Source organism: Anarrhichthys ocellatus, unplaced genomic scaffold, assembly GCF_004355925.1.
Source record: "Anarrhichthys ocellatus isolate YVR2014 unplaced genomic scaffold, GSC_Weel_1.0 scaffold15, whole genome shotgun sequence".
Classification (NCBI taxonomy): Eukaryota; Metazoa; Chordata; class Actinopteri; order Perciformes; family Anarhichadidae; genus Anarrhichthys; species Anarrhichthys ocellatus.
In genome coordinates, this window is record NW_022280045.1 from 6,509,775 (window position 1) to 6,528,008 (window position 18,234).

General features: G+C 43.6%; 2 protein-coding genes across 3 annotated transcripts; one reads left to right on the forward strand and one right to left on the reverse strand.

The window, feature by feature from the left end:
• Positions 1 to 348: 348 nt before the first annotated feature.
• Positions 349 to 8,308, forward strand: pcyt1aa (phosphate cytidylyltransferase 1A, choline a). The gene is made up of 9 exons (XM_031854585.1): positions 349 to 783; positions 3,050 to 3,163; positions 3,470 to 3,566; positions 3,769 to 3,885; positions 4,007 to 4,158; positions 4,400 to 4,478; positions 4,671 to 4,813; positions 4,915 to 5,103; positions 5,865 to 8,308. The coding sequence occupies exons 2-9, from the start codon at positions 3,050 to 3,052 to the stop codon at positions 6,084 to 6,086; spliced, it is 1,113 nt and encodes a 370-aa protein (XP_031710445.1). The 5' UTR covers positions 349 to 783; the 3' UTR covers positions 6,087 to 8,308.
• A 159-nt stretch (positions 8,309 to 8,467) lies between these two features.
• On the reverse strand, positions 8,468 to 17,986 carry LOC116387464 (AP-2 complex subunit mu-A). 2 transcript variants are annotated; one of them, XM_031854583.1, is made up of 13 exons: positions 17,840 to 17,986; positions 16,321 to 16,442; positions 12,936 to 13,201; positions 12,609 to 12,691; positions 12,414 to 12,419; positions 12,144 to 12,279; positions 11,722 to 11,869; positions 11,366 to 11,383; positions 10,797 to 10,916; positions 10,417 to 10,552; positions 10,144 to 10,241; positions 9,876 to 9,987; positions 8,468 to 9,594 (listed from the first exon to the last, which is right to left on the reverse strand). In XM_031854583.1, exons 2-13 carry the CDS (start codon positions 16,392 to 16,394, stop codon positions 9,460 to 9,462), a joined length of 1,332 nt encoding a protein of 443 aa, XP_031710443.1. In that variant the 5' UTR covers positions 16,395 to 16,442; positions 17,840 to 17,986; the 3' UTR covers positions 8,468 to 9,459. The 2 variants fall into 2 exon arrangements, with proteins under 2 accessions (XP_031710443.1, XP_031710444.1); XM_031854584.1 differs by lacking the exon at positions 11,366 to 11,383 and having other exon boundaries at positions 17,840 to 17,985.
• Positions 17,987 to 18,234: the final 248 nt, after the last annotated feature.

The window sequence follows — 18,234 nt, forward strand, 5'->3', positions numbered from 1 at the left end:
TGCATGAACTTTATCTGTGGTTATTAAATCACTTGCTTCAGCTCTATTCTCTCTGCTATGTTTCCTCGTCTCTTCCCCTTGTGTCACGGTGTGTGTACATCTCACTCAAGTCAAGAAACTTGTCAGAATGCCCATATTTGATTGGCTGAGCTGCATCACGTGATGTGATTTACACGCATTGGTCGGTGTGTTTCCTGCGCCGCTGAAAATAGAAGCGATCCGTCAAAATTAAATAGTTCTCCATTATCTATCGGTTTTAGGTCCAGGGTCCGGATACAACGGCGTCTGGGTCCGGATCCGGACCGCAGTCCGCCAGTTAGTGACCCCTGAAGGTCCTTCTGCAGCATACAGAACCTCCACTGCCCACTAGGCGGCAGCGTGAGACAACACCGGAAATGTCCCACTCGTTATATCAGTTCCTTTAAGGATGTTGAAGTTTTGTAGTTCCTGGGTTGTTGACCTGTCAGCGTTGTAGTACAAGCTGTCACTGCTGACTTTTTCTGTCCTTCACATAGTTGTATTTTCGGCCAATAACACAAGGAGACTCAGTGCGTCGGACCCACAGGGTTGTTCGTAACGTATTTACCGTTGTTGCTGGTGTCAGCTAACCAGCGAGCTAACGGCTAAAGTTAGCTAACAAGCCGACTAGCTTTACAGCCAGCTTGCTACCTAGCATCCGACGGTAGCAGGGTTAGCTAGCTTTGTTTTTGCTGTTAGTTAGCTAACCTGCATTACGAAGACGCCCACTCCTGCAAAGCAGCATTCCGGACAAAAGAGCGAACAGTAAGTAACGTTAAGCAGTAACCTAAAGTTGTTAAACGTAAGCTAACATTGCGATTGGGGGTAGTTAGCATATTGATTTTAAGATTTTGTGTAATAGGCGAAAGCGTCCAGTAAGCCAGGGTTTGACAGAAGCTGCACAACCAGTGGCACCAGCGCAACTCGTCTGTTAGTTGTTTTACTCATAGAATGAACTAACTGTCATTCGTCTAAGGATCCGTGTGTGTATCATGCTAACTCAAGTTAACTTCTGGCATGACTGTGTGACGGTAAGTTAAGTGACATTTTAACAGAAGCGAGAAGCCAGGCATCGGGAACATTGTGTGAAATGCAGTTGAAGCTTGTGGTTCTCAATCTGTGGTCCGGGAACCATCAGGAGCCCGGATTCCAGTGGCCTTTTTGCAAAATTGACAGTTAATTTCTGCATTTTTACTTTTCTGAAAGTACAATAACAGAATACAACAATAGAACACACACAAAAAAACATCACTATTAATATCTCTTTAAAAAAAATAAATAAATAAAAAAAATATATATATATATATATACACAGCTAACAGTGAGTAATCTTAGAGCTGAAACAATTAGTAGATTGAAAATTGATCGGCATCTGTTTTGATCATCGATGAACCATTTGATTCTTTTATCAAGAAAAATGCCAATCTGTAATTCCACCTTCTCAAAATATGTAGTAGTCATAGCCCTGGTCACAGGTGCCTACTGTAAATATAAGTCTTATTCACTAAAAAAAAATCAATTTTTCTTACTAAATAAGTTAGCAGGGGCTATCATGAACCTCTGTTGCTTTCTTTTTATAGCAGCCTGTTCAGTTATGATCATATGTGCTGGTCATGTAAATCTCCGGTGTCATTGTGTGAGAGCTCTGCAGGGCTTCTCACTCTCAGCTGTTGCAAATGCCCCGTGTTGGATCAGGTATGTGAGAATGTGTACTGCTACATCTGTCTCTCGTTGCACTGAGTCACACTTTCGTAATTGAACCGCAGCAACAGTCCAGCCAAGGGTTATTAAGTTGTAATAGCAAGTTAAAAGAAGTGACAAGACTAAACATTTAAAAAATGATGAACCCCTCCCTGGTGACCTCTGGCTTCATTTTTGGTGGTGTGATGGAATGTGTGGAATGAGGCAGAGAGTCTTAACCAATTACACAGGAGCCCTTGTGGTAGGATATCAACAGGAGTTGCTATTGTTGCACTAAATACCTGATTGGGTGGATGTCCCATCATCATTGTGGAAGAGGTCTTTGAAGGTGTTTGAAACTCTGTTTAGAGAACTTAATGTCATGTTAAAACTAAAAGACTATTTTAGCTCCCAGTCCTGTTCTACCAGGATACAAAGGACAGTTAGTGACTGTATTAACTCCGGCTGTTGAACTTAGACTCTTCCAGGTTTATTTGGTTCTGCGTAGATTGTCAGAAATTGCAAGAAAATTGTCAAATCTGCAACTATTTTGATGCATAATTAATAATTTAAGTCATATAAAATATGGTTGGGTTTTGAATGTTGTTTGGACAAAACAAGATATTTCAAGACAATGACCTTTTTTACTGTTTTCAGATTTTTCTTTAGAGACTAAAAGATTCACACAGAAATTGAGAAAATAATCAGCAGATTAAGTAATGATCAGAGATTAGTTGTTTTCATTCCTTCTTTATGATATCTAGTACAGACACCCAGGATGTTGAGTTTGTTGACATTCTATACATACAATCTTTCTCAAAACTTTAAACGATTCACTAAACAGCAAAGTAGCCTTAAATAAACCAGTGTGTGAAGTCACTGGAAAGTCATCCAGCGGACTGTTATGTGGCCTACAGAACAAAGTCAGCTGAAATCGGTCGCCAACTAATATGAAAGTTCGCCCACTTGTGGCGGACTGCTGACATGTGGTGGCGGACTGCTGACATGTGCTGAAGGATGTCCTGATGCCAAACTTTATCTCCGTGACTCTTGATTTGTGGGAATATCAGCAGAATCACAGAAGACTGGACATGTTTGATTTTCTCTATGTTTAGGAACAACATGTTCTATCTTGAAGGAACAAGCTTCTATTGTCCAATTGACCTTCATGTGTGTCAGTGAAAGCCTCTATTTATTTATACAATGCTTCCTGGTTCATTGAGTGGAGGCACACACTGTGTTCTCCCTCTGTTATTGGTATCTGTGTGTCCCTATCTAATCCAAGCAGTGCGTGCTGTATGTGAAGTATGCAGCTGTTTTTTAATTGCTTTTGTCTTGGCATTTGACACAGATGGAGGCCCAAAGCTCCAGCGAAATGCTGCTGTCCAGAAAAAGGAGAAGAGAGAGCTCCAACTGGGAGACCGAGGAGGGAGAGAGGCTTGGGAAAATCCCCAGATGTACTGTGGTGAGTCAACTGTGTTCTTTGGCCGTCATTGAGCGGCGTGTTTGTCCAGCTGTTCCTAAAGGCTCCGTGCATGCGCTGTTTTCTACATGAATGCATGGTTTTGATTTATCGACAGAAGGATGAAAAGTAAAGTTTTCTCTGCAGAACTTTTATCTGCTTTGTGTGTCAGACCTTATGTTGGCTGATGTGTAGTTTGCAACACAATTCTATTTGGTCCAACCAGGAAAAACTATGCTGTACGTCTAAACCTTTTTGTATGAATAGATGAGAACGCTTTCTTGATCTCTAAAATCTTGGGTCCTCTAGGGATTGAAGCACCCTGCACCTTTTGCAGATGAGCTGGTGCGTGACGGTAAACCCTACGAGAGAGTCAGCATGGAGGAGGCTAAGAGGGGAACACAGCGTGAGTCCCATTCTTCCAGTCTGCCCGTTGCTGTCTTTCTTTCTTTCCTGTCATAATTCTTACACATTCTGCTTTTCTATTTCTTTATCAGTAAGCTTCTTCTCAGTCACAGAGTAGATCTGAACAAACAAGAGTTTTCGGCTCGCTCTGTCCAGAATCAATATGTCTTTCCTCTCTGCATGTCTCGTCTCTCTCTGTGCAGCTAACAGACCTGTGCGAGTGTATGCAGATGGCATCTTTGATGTTTTCCACTCTGGTCACGCCAGAGCGCTCATGCAGGCTAAATGCCTCTTCCCAAATACACACCTCATTGTAGGAGGTAAGTCTGCGAATGTCTGTGTCACAACAGCAGACCTCTTATCAGCTGCTTCTTTCACAAGTGTGAAGCTTTAAACAATTTCAAACAATAATTCCTTTATTTTCTTTTCGACTATTCAAAGTGTGCAGCGATGACCTGACCCACAAATACAAGGGCTTCACGGTGATGAATGAGGACGAGCGATACGACGCCATCAGACATTGCCGCTATGTTGATGAAGTGGTGCGAAACGCTCCCTGGACGCTAACACCCGAGTTCCTCAAAAAACATCGCGTGAGTGGACGAGACTGAGAAACAGCTGGGTTAAAAGACAAAACGACACAGTTAGAGACACGTGGTCCGTTTTATTCATTGAAATATTGAGTTGTGAGACCGAAAACTGTTGAGGAATTAAAAATGAGTTGACGAAGCCACCGGTCACCTTTCGCCTGCTATTTCTTTGTGTATTTTAGTTTTTGCACAATTTGTAGACGTGAATCTGCTGTGTTGATGTGTGTTGTGATCACCTCTCCAGATTGACTTCGTGGCCCATGACGACATCCCATACAGCTCTGCAGGCAGTGATGATGTCTACAAGCACATCAAGGAAGCTGGTGAGTGGCAAAGTAACCAAAGGTGGTGGTGGTGGTAAGCAAGTAATTACAGGATACAGTTCATTATTTACTACTGCTGCCAAAGCACATATGGCACTATATATAGTATAGTGTATAGTACTGCATTTTAAAACATATTTCGATCCTTTTTCTTATTGTTGTGTGACTTTTCATCCCCCTAACCCTCCATAGGTATGTTCGCTCCCACCCAGCGGACAGAGGGCATCTCCACCTCCGACATCATCACACGCATAGTGCGTGACTACGACGTGTACGTCAGACGCAACCTGCAGAGAGGATACACAGCGAAGGAACTCAACGTCAGCTTCATTAATGTACGAAACTGAGCTTTGGTTCAACTGTGTGAGGATCGGTGTGACGGAGCGTCCTCTTTTTTGAAATTTTTGTAACCGTTGCTGTGTCCGCTCTTCATCAGGAGAAGAAGTACCACCTGCAGGAGCGCGTAGACAAGGTGAAGAGGAAGGTACGCGACGTGGAGGAGAAGAGCAAAGAGTTCGTCCAGAAGGTGGAGGAGAAGAGCATCGACCTCATCCAGAAGTGGGAGGAGAAATCCAGGGAGTTCATTGGCAACTTCCTGCAGATGTTTGGCCCCGAGGGAGCTCTGGTGAGGATGTTGGTTTAGTTTGGTCTCTATTAAGCGTTTGATCCGGCAGTGGGACTGACAACACATCTTGCCTTCACACTGTTGATGTGCTGGGAGAAGCAAGACTTCATCAACTCAGTGACACGCATGTAATAACATACTAAGGCACACCTGATCATTTTGCTATTATGTTTCTTTGATGGTAATAAATACACGTTTTGGAAAGCCTTCATTATTTGAGTAAACAACTATACTGCGCTTGAAACATAAAGGACTTGAACTTGACCTCACAGCCACAACTTGAAGTATTCTCTGTACCGGTATGAGCTGAACCACTGACTGCATGAAGTATGAAAAACTTTCATCAACCTTTAGTATGTTTACAGAACACGCCAAGCACTGTGCACGTAACTGTAACTTCTACTAAGATAAGATTTCATGCCAATGACCCAACATTTGTTTGTCTTATTCTATTCATATATTCAAATTCCTTAAAGGAATAGTTTGACATTTTGGGAAATATACTTATTTAGTTTAGGATACTGACGAGAGAACAGCTAGTGTGTCTTATATAATGTTGCTAAATTTAAAAGGACAAAGTAAAAATGAATATAAAATCATCACGAACACAATAGTGTAAAGACACAGAACCTTTGCCTTCTGACGGCAGGTTTTTAGTCCTTCATCCGTCCCGTGTTCCCGCCTCGTGCTCGCATTGAGCCGGTTGTATCCTCGGTTGCTATAACGGACGATCTCTTTGTGTTTCTGTGTCACATCCACAGAAGCACATGCTGAAGGAAGGGAAGGGCCGCATGCTCCAGGCCATCAGCCCGAGGCAGAGCCCCAACAGCAGCCCCACCCGCGAGGAGCGCTCCCCCTCTCCCACCTTCCGTCTCCCCTTCTTCACCAAGACCTCCCCACCTCCCTCGCCTCCCCCCCACCACAGCGGGGCCCGCGGGTACCTCATCAGCGAGGACGACGACGAAGAAGAAGACGAAAACTAGAGCGCGTTCGAATCCTTCACAGTCGCTACTAGATACCTGAGCGGTTTTCATGGAGCTCCTGCTTCCATTTCTTTTTGTTTAAAATTTTACTTTTTGTTTTTAAACACTTCAGTGTCACGTTGACGGACGGTTTTGTGCACGGCATTTGTTTTTAACTGCCAGCTTTGTCCTTTTGTTTTTTTCCTGTTTTTGTGTAATGGTCAGTAAAAGTCACCACTAGTCTCATTTATCGCTTCCGATGTGGAGGTCAGTAGTCACTCACTGTCACTTAGGCCTGTTTGCGAGGGTTACTGCTCCATCTGTGACGGTGTTCTCAAGGTAGTGAGGTAGGGGGTTTGAGTTTGTCACGCTTTAGCGGGAGGGCTCGCAGGTTTAGGGTTCACTGGAACAGCACATCTAGTGACGGAGACACTGTTGAACATCTCCGGAGGACGTTTTTCAGAGCAGGTCTGAAAAACTGGACATTTAAACGGTCTGCTCATGTGGAGCATATTCTGCTTATGCTAACAACAAAACCAACCTAACCTTTTTTTTTTTTTTTTCTTTTTTTTTAATTAACGGGGAAATTCCAGATTATGTCAAATCTGAGCTGAACCTGAGAGTCTAGTGTTATGCGTCTTCTAAACAGCAACTTTTCCCCTCAACTTTGTCTGCCTGCTTTCATGCTGTGTGTGTGTGTGTGTGTGTGTGTGTGTGTGTTTGTGCATGTGATGTTTTTGCTTGCCAGCTCTTACGTCAGCATGCTCACACGTCTTCTGTCAACCACCTGTTGACAGATTCAGCTTTGACTTTACTGCATTTAATCATAAATTTCATTTTTAAAGTTTTTTGTCTGCTGACAAGAATCGGTTTTTAGAAGACAAGTTATAACTGGACGCCTTTCTCGTGGCGTAAAAAGAAGGTTCTGCAACGACGACCCATTTAAATGTTGTTTGTAGATTTCATCTTTCCTTTCATCCTCTGTACAGATAATATGAATCTACTTTGTTTAGAGATGCGTTTACCCCTCGAGCAATGAATCAAGATAAGCAAGTTATATATAAGTATATACATAGATATGATTCTTTTTCTAATGCAGATCACCTGGGCCTGGAGGGAAGTAATAACTTCCATCTGATATGTGTGAAAACTTTAGAAAGTAAGAAGTTTTCATACATCAAAGCAGACCTGAGAACTGTACCAATGCCCCAATCCTCATAATAAAGGACATCTTTTGTTTAGTTGAAGTCATAAGCACACTTTTCTGATCATTGCCTCGTCATTAGTAGCGCACACACATACGTGGGATACACAAGGCCGTCCAAAACATTCGTGGCTTTTTTCCAACAGTTTAAAGATGCCTTTTGTCAGACTGCAGTGTGTCACATGGTGGTGTGAGGGGCTTAGGTTTCTGTATCAGATCAACGTTCATGTAGCTACCTCTTTCCCCGAACTGATTCCTGAGATGAGCACAAAGTTCGAGCATTCATTTTTCCTTTCTGAACCGTTGTTGCAGCACTGAAGCAATGCGACTGGGTCGATGAGATTTTCCAGCCTTCAGTGTGTGTGTGTGTGTGTGCGCCTGTGTCCTGCATCTCCAGTGATTAATGCATGTGTTGTGTCTATGTTACCAGAAAATGTCAACATCACAGGTGCTCTGAAGATGTAATGCAATACTGTCGTGATGACTCTAATATAGATGTTGGATTGATCTGTTTTAGGCTTGGTTTCCCAAAAACAACTTAAATCAATTTCTGCTGCGGTCACACAGACCGCCTCCGTTCTTGTGGGTGTAAATCTGATTTCTAAGATTGGGGGAAAATAACTCAAAAGGTTTCCACACGGCCATCAATTCCTACTTCTACTAAAAGTTCACAACTCCAGCCGTGATTTTGGCGCTAAGCTACTTTTGGGAACCCTCGTCTCGATTCTTGTGGAATCAGTGCGTGCGTCTCGGTCAGAGCATGCCCACGAGTTGAGTGGCGAGGCCACTAACAGCAACTACTGCTAGATGTAACTGTTTTAATCATGTTATTTTACTCTTTGGGGTTATTGTGTTTAATGTCCTGGATGTAGAGGAAGGGCAAGACAGAAAAAATGTATTAAAACATGTTGGCCAAAGCATTTGACCAATTATTTTGTCTCCTGTGGTTTTATGGAACCGTTTTCCTGGATTATGTATTCTGAGTTTATTCAAACCAGTTTTGTTTCCCTTCAAAATGTGAAAAAAAAAAAAAAAAAAAGTGTTGCGCCAATATGTTTCTCAAATGAGTAGACAGGATGAAAACTGGACTAACCAGAGCCATGCTGTAACCAATATCGCCCCAAATCTGCTGTTCCTACACCAGCCCCGCCCTCATTTCAGACATCAGGAAAGAGAACACACACTGAGGGGAGGCGTGCTCAGTTACATAGTCAGATTTTATTGGACAGAACGGTCAACAGGGCTACAAACATGACGAAGCAGACAGTGACGAGGCAAACACCAGGGGGAGACTTCACCTCACTGCAAACACACTCCCACTGTCACCCCCCCCCCCCCAACAGCATCTTTGAACCAAAACAGTGACAGAGTTGATCTCGGTGCTTAAGAAACAGGAAGATTGGGTCACAAACTAGCTTATAGGGATGATGGTCAGACTTCTAAACTGTAACGTCCCCCTATGCTTTAACTGTACTCGCCGGATGCTGGTAAAACTAGTGGGAAAAAAACAAGGGAAAGAACCAATACAGTCTCCAGAAAATACAAAAAACAGCTTCGGTCACCATCGACTCCTTCTGCTTTCCAACTACCCAGAAGAGACTTTAAGTCGGGCCGTTTGAGTCCACAACACAGAATCAGACATCTCAATTTGAAAGGGGTAGACTCTACCGAGACAAGTTCAGTCACAAGAACAATATCGGGATTCAGTTAAACCACAACAGCTACAAATCATCTTACAAGGGTTACCTCTAGGACTTGTGGGACTTCTAAAGTAACTGGAGAGTAGATAGTGGAATAATAACACTTAAACACGAGAGAGCGTCTCCAGTCCTCTCCCCCTGGTCCCCATCTGCCTCACTCGTCTCTTTTCTTTCAGACACCAGTTGGTTTTACAGGTTTACTCATCACTACGAGATATATACGATACAATGTTTCACATTTTGCATATATCTGTGCATCATATCATATTTACTTATTTTTTTAAATTTATTTTTAAACGATGTAATTCAATCTCCAACACTTAGTTAGGGAGGGGTGGAGATGGTTGGAGGGGGGTATGAGATAAGCTATAAGGATTGAGGGGGACAAGAGAGACAAAGTAGGGGGCGGGGCAGGAGAAGAAAAAAACAAATGTTAACAGGATCGACGGGAGGAAAAGTGGTCACTGCGCTGCCTGGAGCGGGCGGAACTTTAGCAGCGCGTTTCGTAGATGCCGGAGCGGCCGATGTACCGCACCCATTTGATGACGTCATGGTCACTGTAGTTGAGCTTGGACTCAAACACCTTCAAGTAGCGCACCTTCAGACCAGAGGGAGCAAAGGGAACCTGCAGAGACGAGAAGAGAGAGGCAAAGACGTGTCTGGGCATGCTGGGAGCTGTAGGCCACACAGGTCGCTGGTTCTTACTCTGGGCGTGATCATCAAGTGAGCTCTGAGCAGGAAGTGTGTGTGTGTGATTTGCATGAATGTTACTGGGATTACATTTATTGCATAGTCCATCCGTTTGGTTGCCAACTCCAATCTCATATTTAAAATCATGCAGTAAAGCCTATTTATAAAACTGTTCACCAACTGCAGTTTCAAATTCGACACATTATGTGTTCTGACCTCAAAGTTCATAGAGATGGGAGGCCTCGCCCATTTCTTCTTATCGTTGGTCGGCAGCAGCTCGATCTCAGCGCTGATCTGAGACTCCTTCATCCCAGCCATGCGTTTGATCCTATCAACACACACACCGCATGTTTTGTAAGTGTTGTACAGGTTTCAGCAACAACAAATCCAAATTTAAAAACTCTCACGAGAAGTACAAAAAGGGTAAACAGACTGTTAATCATTAACCTGACACGGAGAGTTTGGTTGTATCTTCACTACTCACTTCCATACGATGGCGTTCTCGCTGGCCTTGTACTTGGCTTTTCCCTTCATACAAATCACCTGCACGCCGCTAGTGTTGAGGGGTGTCGGGATACGCACCTGAGGATTTGATAATGAAGAGGAGTAAAACTTTTAACACATTACAGCAATCAAACGTCACGCATCAATCTCCGATCACATTTGGTCATGTTCGCGCTGCGAGTAGAAATGTACCTCAGTGTGCAGCTAAGGGTTGTTAGCATTCATTAGCATCTGGACTTTGATAAGAGCTCACCTCGATCTTTTGGGCCAGCAGCGAGGGTTTGAAGTTGGACTTGATGACCACCTTAACCTCCAGTTTGGTGCGCCCAACCTCCCGGACGAGAGGAATTACTCGAAACGGCAGGATGATGTCTTTAGTGGTGCGATACCTGTAAAGAGGGGAGAGGAGAAAAGTGCTTCATGCTCCAAAATTATTTGAGTTTTACAAAAGCAGAAAAAAGGATTTCCTTCGGTTGTTTCGGTGCCGTTCTCAAAATACCACGAGGACACAAACTAGCATACGTTACTTTAAATACGAGTGTCAATCATGGCCTGTGACCACCCCCTCTTATCTGGACAATTTAATAACAATAAAAATAAACAAAAGCTTTGAAAATATTTGTATCCACTGACCTCATGAGCTCATACTCTCCATCGGGGGGGATGAAGCTGATGCTGCGCTCCGAGTCAAACTTACTGAGACGCACACACTGGTGGAAAGTGCAGTCGTCGATGGCTATGGACTGCTTCCCACTGTCGGGAGAAAAATACATCAGACACACACACACACACACACACACACACACACACGAGACGATGCAACATTAGTTCACTTGTTTATCACTATTAAACTATATCTAATGATTATGATAAAACCATTACTCTCCCTCAATTAAAGACCATCATTTAAAACAAAGAAGGACACATGGGAACACAACTGCTAGTCTCGAGACATTAAACCTGGTGGAAGTTGCAGTAACACAAAACACAGTCCCTGTTAGATGTTAGATGGGTAATCAAACAAAACTAACCATTCCATAAAATAGGGACACAACACTGAAGAGTTATTAACAAGGTATTGTTTGATTTGTGCATGAGATGATTCTTAATGTGCTGAAGGGCTTAGACAAGACCGGTGTGTATGTGTGTGTGTGTGTGTGTGTGGAGGTGGCAGAAGGTGAGGACACTTGTCAGTACAGTACCTTCCTCCCCCTAAATCACTGAGGTACAGCACATAGAAAAGAAAGAGAGGGAAAGAAAGGAGAGATGCATCCAAAGGAAAGAAAAATCAAAAAATAAATTGCACAGCCCATCTTTGTTGTAAAACAGCAAGACAACGCTCATAACAAAGACAACGCTCATAACAAAGACAAGGGGCTAACAGACAAGGTGGTCTCTTAAAGTTTCACTCAACAACGAATTTTCATTGTCAGGGTTTCCAAGATGGAAAGAATATAGAAAAGCACCATACTCAAAGAATCAGAGTTGACTTACAGCCTCGCTTATCAAAATATGGTTTCAGATATTCAACGTGCCGTCTGCTTGTTGGCTCACTCACCTCTTCCCTGCGTCGTCAGATGTGGCGGCTCCCTTGCCCTGCTTGTCGATGACAATCTTGTCGTTCATGCCGAATTTGCACTCCGGCATTCCGCTCAGGTAGCTCTTCATCACCACTCGGCCCGACACGTGGGCACTGAGGACCTGGCCTGGACAGGACGGGAAATACAAATCATATTTATCTCCACTTTGTTGTTTCGGGGACTTAAAAACAAGACCAAAAAAGGGGTCTGGACTTCTAAATATTCTTAGCTGAGAAAAACTATTTTCTCCATCTGAAGCTCCCTCCAAACCCATATGCTGAGGAAGATGTGCGACATGTGACCGAAAGCGCATCACAACAGCTACCAAACATTTGTTTTTGTATATTCACAAACATGCATGTACATATTAACTAGGAGAGACGAGGCCTTATAGAGGGACCTTGTGGGGACATGAGCAGGTTGACGCTCTCCAGTACGTCCAGGAACAGCTCATTGCGGCGATACTTGATGCCTTCGCGACGCCAGCCGATCTGCCCCGTCACCTGGCTGGTGATCTGAGACTGCTCCTCTTTTGTCTGGGAGGCAGGGAGAGAAACTGTATCACTACCAACAGAGAGGAGACGGCTGACAAATGAACGAGGACAATGAGAAGGGATCGTTAGCGCTACAGGGTTCCATACGTGGGATCAAATGGATTGTTGGTTATTACCTGGTGCTGAATCAGGAAATGTCCAAGATCAGAGTTCAGGGCAAAGAAGGAGAGAAAAACAGAAACGTATTGACCAGTTAAATTTAGATAATGATGCCAAAATGCCAGCATTACAGATTTCCTTTATGTTTTGTACAATTTGCATGAACTGAACATTACAACCTTCATGGCGGTACTAGTACGAGACTCACTGACCTGTCCCTTAATGCCCTGCTGGGTGATGAAGGTCTTCAGAGCTCCAGTCTCTGAGTTCTGGGGGTATCCAAAGTCCAAGATCTCTGTGTGAACACAAACAGATAACCGCCGGTGAGAGATAAGACGGGCAGGAGAAAAAAAAACTAGGACATGGAGTGACAGAAAGAACCCGAGTCCACTCAGTGAGATATTATATTTCACTGGGAGAACACACACAAAAAAACATCACTATTAATATCCCATATACATACATATACATACACATAAACATACACACATATATATACACACACACACACACATAATGTAAATTCTCGTCTTTTTTACCATCCAGCAGCTCGTAGATGAGTACAAAGTTGTTCTTGATGTTCTCCTCGCTGATCTTGCCGAAGTAGGCCGTCATGACGTCGCACATCTTATAAAGGAACTCGAACACCATGGCGGCGTTGACATTTTGCTTGGTGACCGCCGCCAACCAGATGTTGGAGCGCTTGACGTGGAAGAAGCTGGTTCGGGCGATGTTGGTCACCGGGGATCGAACCTGCTGCCGGGCGTGAATCACATTCACGCGGAACGCGTCCACCGCGTTACGCCTGAGAGGGGGAGGGGGGGGGACGAGAGACACAGAGAGGCGGACCTTTGAGTCGAGAATCGTTTCAGGATTTTATAGACCAGTGAGACTCAACACTCTCCCACCCTGTGGAAATATTTGCTTTGAAGTTTGATGTCCAGTTCTGCAGTGGACTCAGAGTAAATAACCCCTTCAGACCTCAACAGCATATCCACCCATGTCAGGGAATGAGCCATTATCAGAAAGAGTTGGTGCATTTAGACGAGACAATGAGTGCCGTTTTGTGTAAATGGGGATAATTACCAGGAGGGAGAGGGACACCCAGGATACAGCGTCATAATTATATGGACTCCATGGGAACAAAAATAAGGTGCAACAATGTATTGTCCAAATGTGATTCAAGATGGGCTATTTTTGTTTTTGAAACATTTGACAGGCTACATTTATATTCAGTTTTGATAATGTTTACCTTAAAGCATAGCGTAGTGCCCTGATTCATGTGGATTTATGAGTAACAGGGCAGAGGATGCAGCGTGTTCTGACAGGAATACTAAATCCTCCTGAGAACTACGAGAGGTCCAAACCGTCGATCTTAGAGATATTCAACACTACTTTTATCTAATATTATTAATGTTAAAACGAACCAAGCCTGTGGGTTAAACATGTAGCCGCCCTCTTACTGATTGCTCCAGTTTTAAATGAACTCGAGACAGACAGGTGGCAGCCTTATTGGTTGAACTCGCATACATTTAAAAGAAACCAAATCAAAATGTCAACATCTGCATTTGCAAGTTGAGGAATTCAATGTGTCAACTTTTGAATGAGAACAAAGAATACAATAATGTTGGTTTAAGAGGCTGCCATGATGTCTGCCTGCTGCAATATTAACAAGCATTACCACCTTCCAAAAATTGTTTTTCTTTGAATTGTATGAAACATTTTAACCACACCCAAACTCGTAGCTGATTGCACCCAATTCAAGACCCACCTCTACAAATGAGACCCAGTCAAATGAACCTAGAATGATCGATACAGTCTCTCAACTTCTTTATGAAAGACCGGAGAAGAATCCGAGGATCAGAGGACTGAACCGACCATCATACCCCATGCTCAAGACTACATGCTGAGGCACTAGTGGGGCTGTTTGTGAGCATCCGGACTCATAGAAGGGCTCCGGTAGTGGCTGAATGTATCGGCTCCATCTGTTGGATCTCAGTATCAGGTGGTGTATTCACCACTGTAACGTCATGACAGGTGACTCATGCTTAGAGGAAGTATCGGGACGTTGACCTGTGGAATCGATGGGCATGCAGTCGGGGGTTTCAGGGGCAGTCATTGATCGGTGGCCATGAGAGAAGGGGGGGAGGGGGGGTCATGCTTGATAGGCTGGAGCATCTCTTACCTATTCCTACAGGGGCCAAGATGGACAGATGGAGGAAAATGGTGATACAGAGGATAGAGAGGAAAAAAGGATGAAGTAAAAAAGGAGAGGAAAGAGACAAAAATGCACAAAGACATTTTCGTGCATCACGTACACAGACAGAGTGAGTAACATGGTGTCCATTACGACGCCATCATTGGGACTGAATATGTTGGGAACAAGTCAGCTGCACTATAATGCTTGAATCTATCTGTTGCAATATAAAACAGGTGTGACCATAGATGTCGACACAACATTACAGCACATATACCACAATACGCCTGGTTTACTCTGAGCTGCTGCAGCAACAGAGAGGACCAACAGTCTGAGAAGGCAGAGGAAAGCAGACGCACAGTATTTGTGCCACTGCTGATAAGAAATAAAGCAACCGCATTTACTTTACTGATTGCCGATTACAAGATAGAGATCCTCACACATATACGTCTGCATGACACAAACCTACAGACCTTACATTGATCAAACTGAGTATTAAATGGCATCCTAGTGGCTCAGTCTGCTGATGAACCGTGTTATACATACCAATCTGTCCTTATCTCCTCTATCCTTACGATAACTACAGCGAGACGTTAAAGGATTAGAAATGCCTGAAGGGTCTACACAAACAATAACCTACTGACCCCAGCGCTGCTGCTGCGGTGACCATAACTGACAGAAGAAAATCCATTTCTAGCATTGTGCCCGCTCTGCACCTTGCCAACCCTCACTGTGTACATCTACAAGGCCCTGGTCTGTACTCGACTCAATCCCTGAATGTGGTTCACACAAAACAGGATGTGATAAGAGGGCGCAAGCATGGAGACCTGGTATGTCCATTAAAAGTGAATCACATTAACAATATGTCAAAAAAAAAACAACAAATAAGGACGAGGAAAGGAAGACAGTGTAAAAGTCAGATTGTCACAGTATGTAGCCTATTACAGCTTTGTTTAGTCTTAGGCAGCGGGAACAACTTCCTCTTTACCAAACACTCAAGTCTCAGTAGTTTTAACTCTATTTACCTCCTGATTTATTCTTTTTAAGCTATTTTAACTCGTTTTTTCCCCAACCAAGCAATGATTAATTGCGAATCCATCCATGCCAACCCTAAGAAAAGGATTTTCTTCATGGAGAAGAAAGAGGCATCTGTTGTTCAATCATATGTTCAATCAGCATCTCATTTCCATATGGTACAGATACAAAAAAAAATCCTCCGCACCTAATCTTTTCCATACAGGAGAAGGTGTGGCTTGATAAGCACGAATGAAAGTGAACAGCATCATTACCTCATATAACATGAAAAATATTGAATGAGCAGGTTGTGTATAATGGTACTTTTGCATTGTTGTGTTTTTTTTATTATAGTCCCTTGTGTTTTATTATTTAGTTATTGGGAGAATAACTGCATCATTGATTCATGTTTTGGCATTTGTAAATAAATATAATTTATTCTAAATCATACCAACTTGGTGTTCTTTGTCGAAGGGCTAGTAACCTTGTCCTAAATATAATCCTGGTTTAGCTATTTTTTTAACACATGTTAAAGGAGATAACAAAACAGACAAATGTAAACTAAGAGGGAAGAGGGACAAAAAGGAAGAGGGACAAAATCCCCTCTCATCCCTTCAGAATGAACCCCCCCCCCTGCTGGATCATGCCCCTCTCACTGACATGAGGTTCCTCATAACTAAGCAGTGTTGCAGCGTTGCTCCAGTGAAACGTACCCGATGTCATCTCGGTAGACCCGGGAGATGAGGACCTCCCCCTTGTGGTTGTAGATGAACAATCCTCCGATCATTGTGGCTGCTTCTCAGTCCCAGCTGGCCATGGTGAAAACAAACCCCGCCTGAGAAGAGCACGAGATAGCAGGAAGGAAACAGGGAAAGCAAAAAGAAGGGGCGATAGAGAAGTGAAGTGAAGTCAGTGACCAACAGCACAGGGAAGCGCTTGTCCTTCACATCCGCTTTCTCCAACTCTCTTTCTCACGCACACACCACTCTATTGCCAATTGAATATACCCTGCAGCTGCCCCCACTGTGGTGACTCATTTTTGTAACGTGCATGTGCATACACACAGAAAATTCACTCCAATACAGGCTGAAGAGACTCCACTACCACCACCACAGTCAAAGCCTGGTTTCCTTCCATAGTAAGATTAGCAGCAGATTAGCAGCCCCCAGGTTGAAGCAGCACACCATCAAGCAGCCAGCTACAAATCTGTTGTTCTTGCTGGGTTGCACTTTACTACGAGGTGCAGCCTGGATCTGGTTGGACTAAATAAAGCATGACATCTAAAGTCAGATTAAAACCTAAAGACCGCACAATTCATTTAGAGGCGGTGCGGTTGTCTTGGACAAACAAATCATATCAATTTCCTCTCATTCAAGAATGAAGCTTCTGCAAACCAGGGGATGAAGGACGTGCTTGAAATTCCTCGAAGACAGAGGCCAGACAACTCGAATACACGCGGTGCCGAGAGGAAGTGTACCACACAATCATATGTTCAAGAGCAGTAAAACAATTTATCCGGGTCGTGACCGAATACACCGTGCACAAGACCGGAGCGAGTTAAATCGCCCTTTTATTGGCCGAAGTCAAGATGTCTGCTCACTCGGGCCATGTCCTAACGTTCATACATTTTTCATATTTCCCTCAATTGTTCCTCGACTGGTTAGTAACATGTTGGCTTGAGACACTTTTAAGAAGGACCGTTAGTGGCGATAACATTGATGGAGGCTCGACCTTCAGCTAAGATCAGAGTGATGGAGAATAGACTGAGTGAGAGGTAGCTAGCTAATTTAGCTTATGATAGCAGGATAGCTGACGGCGATGTTCAGCCAAGTGGCGTCGAGTCGTGCGAGATGTTACACGGACTTCCGGAGAAAATAAAAAGCAAACCGTTTGACGACCATTTAACATGCAACACTTACGTTATTAACTATCGACAACTTACACATTTAAAATTAGAGCACGGACTGTCCCCAATAACATCAAATAGTTTATAAATTACAGAAATTACAAACTCTATGCTTTTATTTTTTAGGAGAAAACCCGCCTCTAGTTCGTGATACAACGTTCCGCTGCTAACTTGACGTTAGCTGACGCAGCGGCAGCTAACGTTGCTAATGCTAGCATCGCCCCCCGATTGTAACAGTTTTCGCCGGCTTTCCGAAACGTTTATCGGGATACATTTGATAATTTCTGACGAGAAACATGTACTCGTCTCGACTTTGGTGAACTTACCCTAGTTCACTCGCGAACGCCACCAGTGTGATGCTCCGCGCTTGGCCTCGGGTATAGCTTTATGGCAAGATCCAGTAGGTTCCCGGTTCACACACCCGCTAATTCCGCTCCTTCCCCCTCTTCCTCTAGTAGCTGTCAGCTGACCCGCCGTCCTTACGCCCAGCCGTTCCGCTGTGACAGGAAAAGGCGCGGCTGGAGCGATGTGTAAACCGCACCCAGGCCATGTTATGATAAGCTGTAAAGCCAACGGGTCAATTATTTATTTTATGCTAGTTCATTAATGGTTATGTTTGTGATAATTAACGTTGTACAGGGCAAGCACGGTGGGGTAGTCCCTTTTATAAAATTGACCGGGTTGGCATGTATTCAACTTGCTTATTTAAATGATCTTGAGT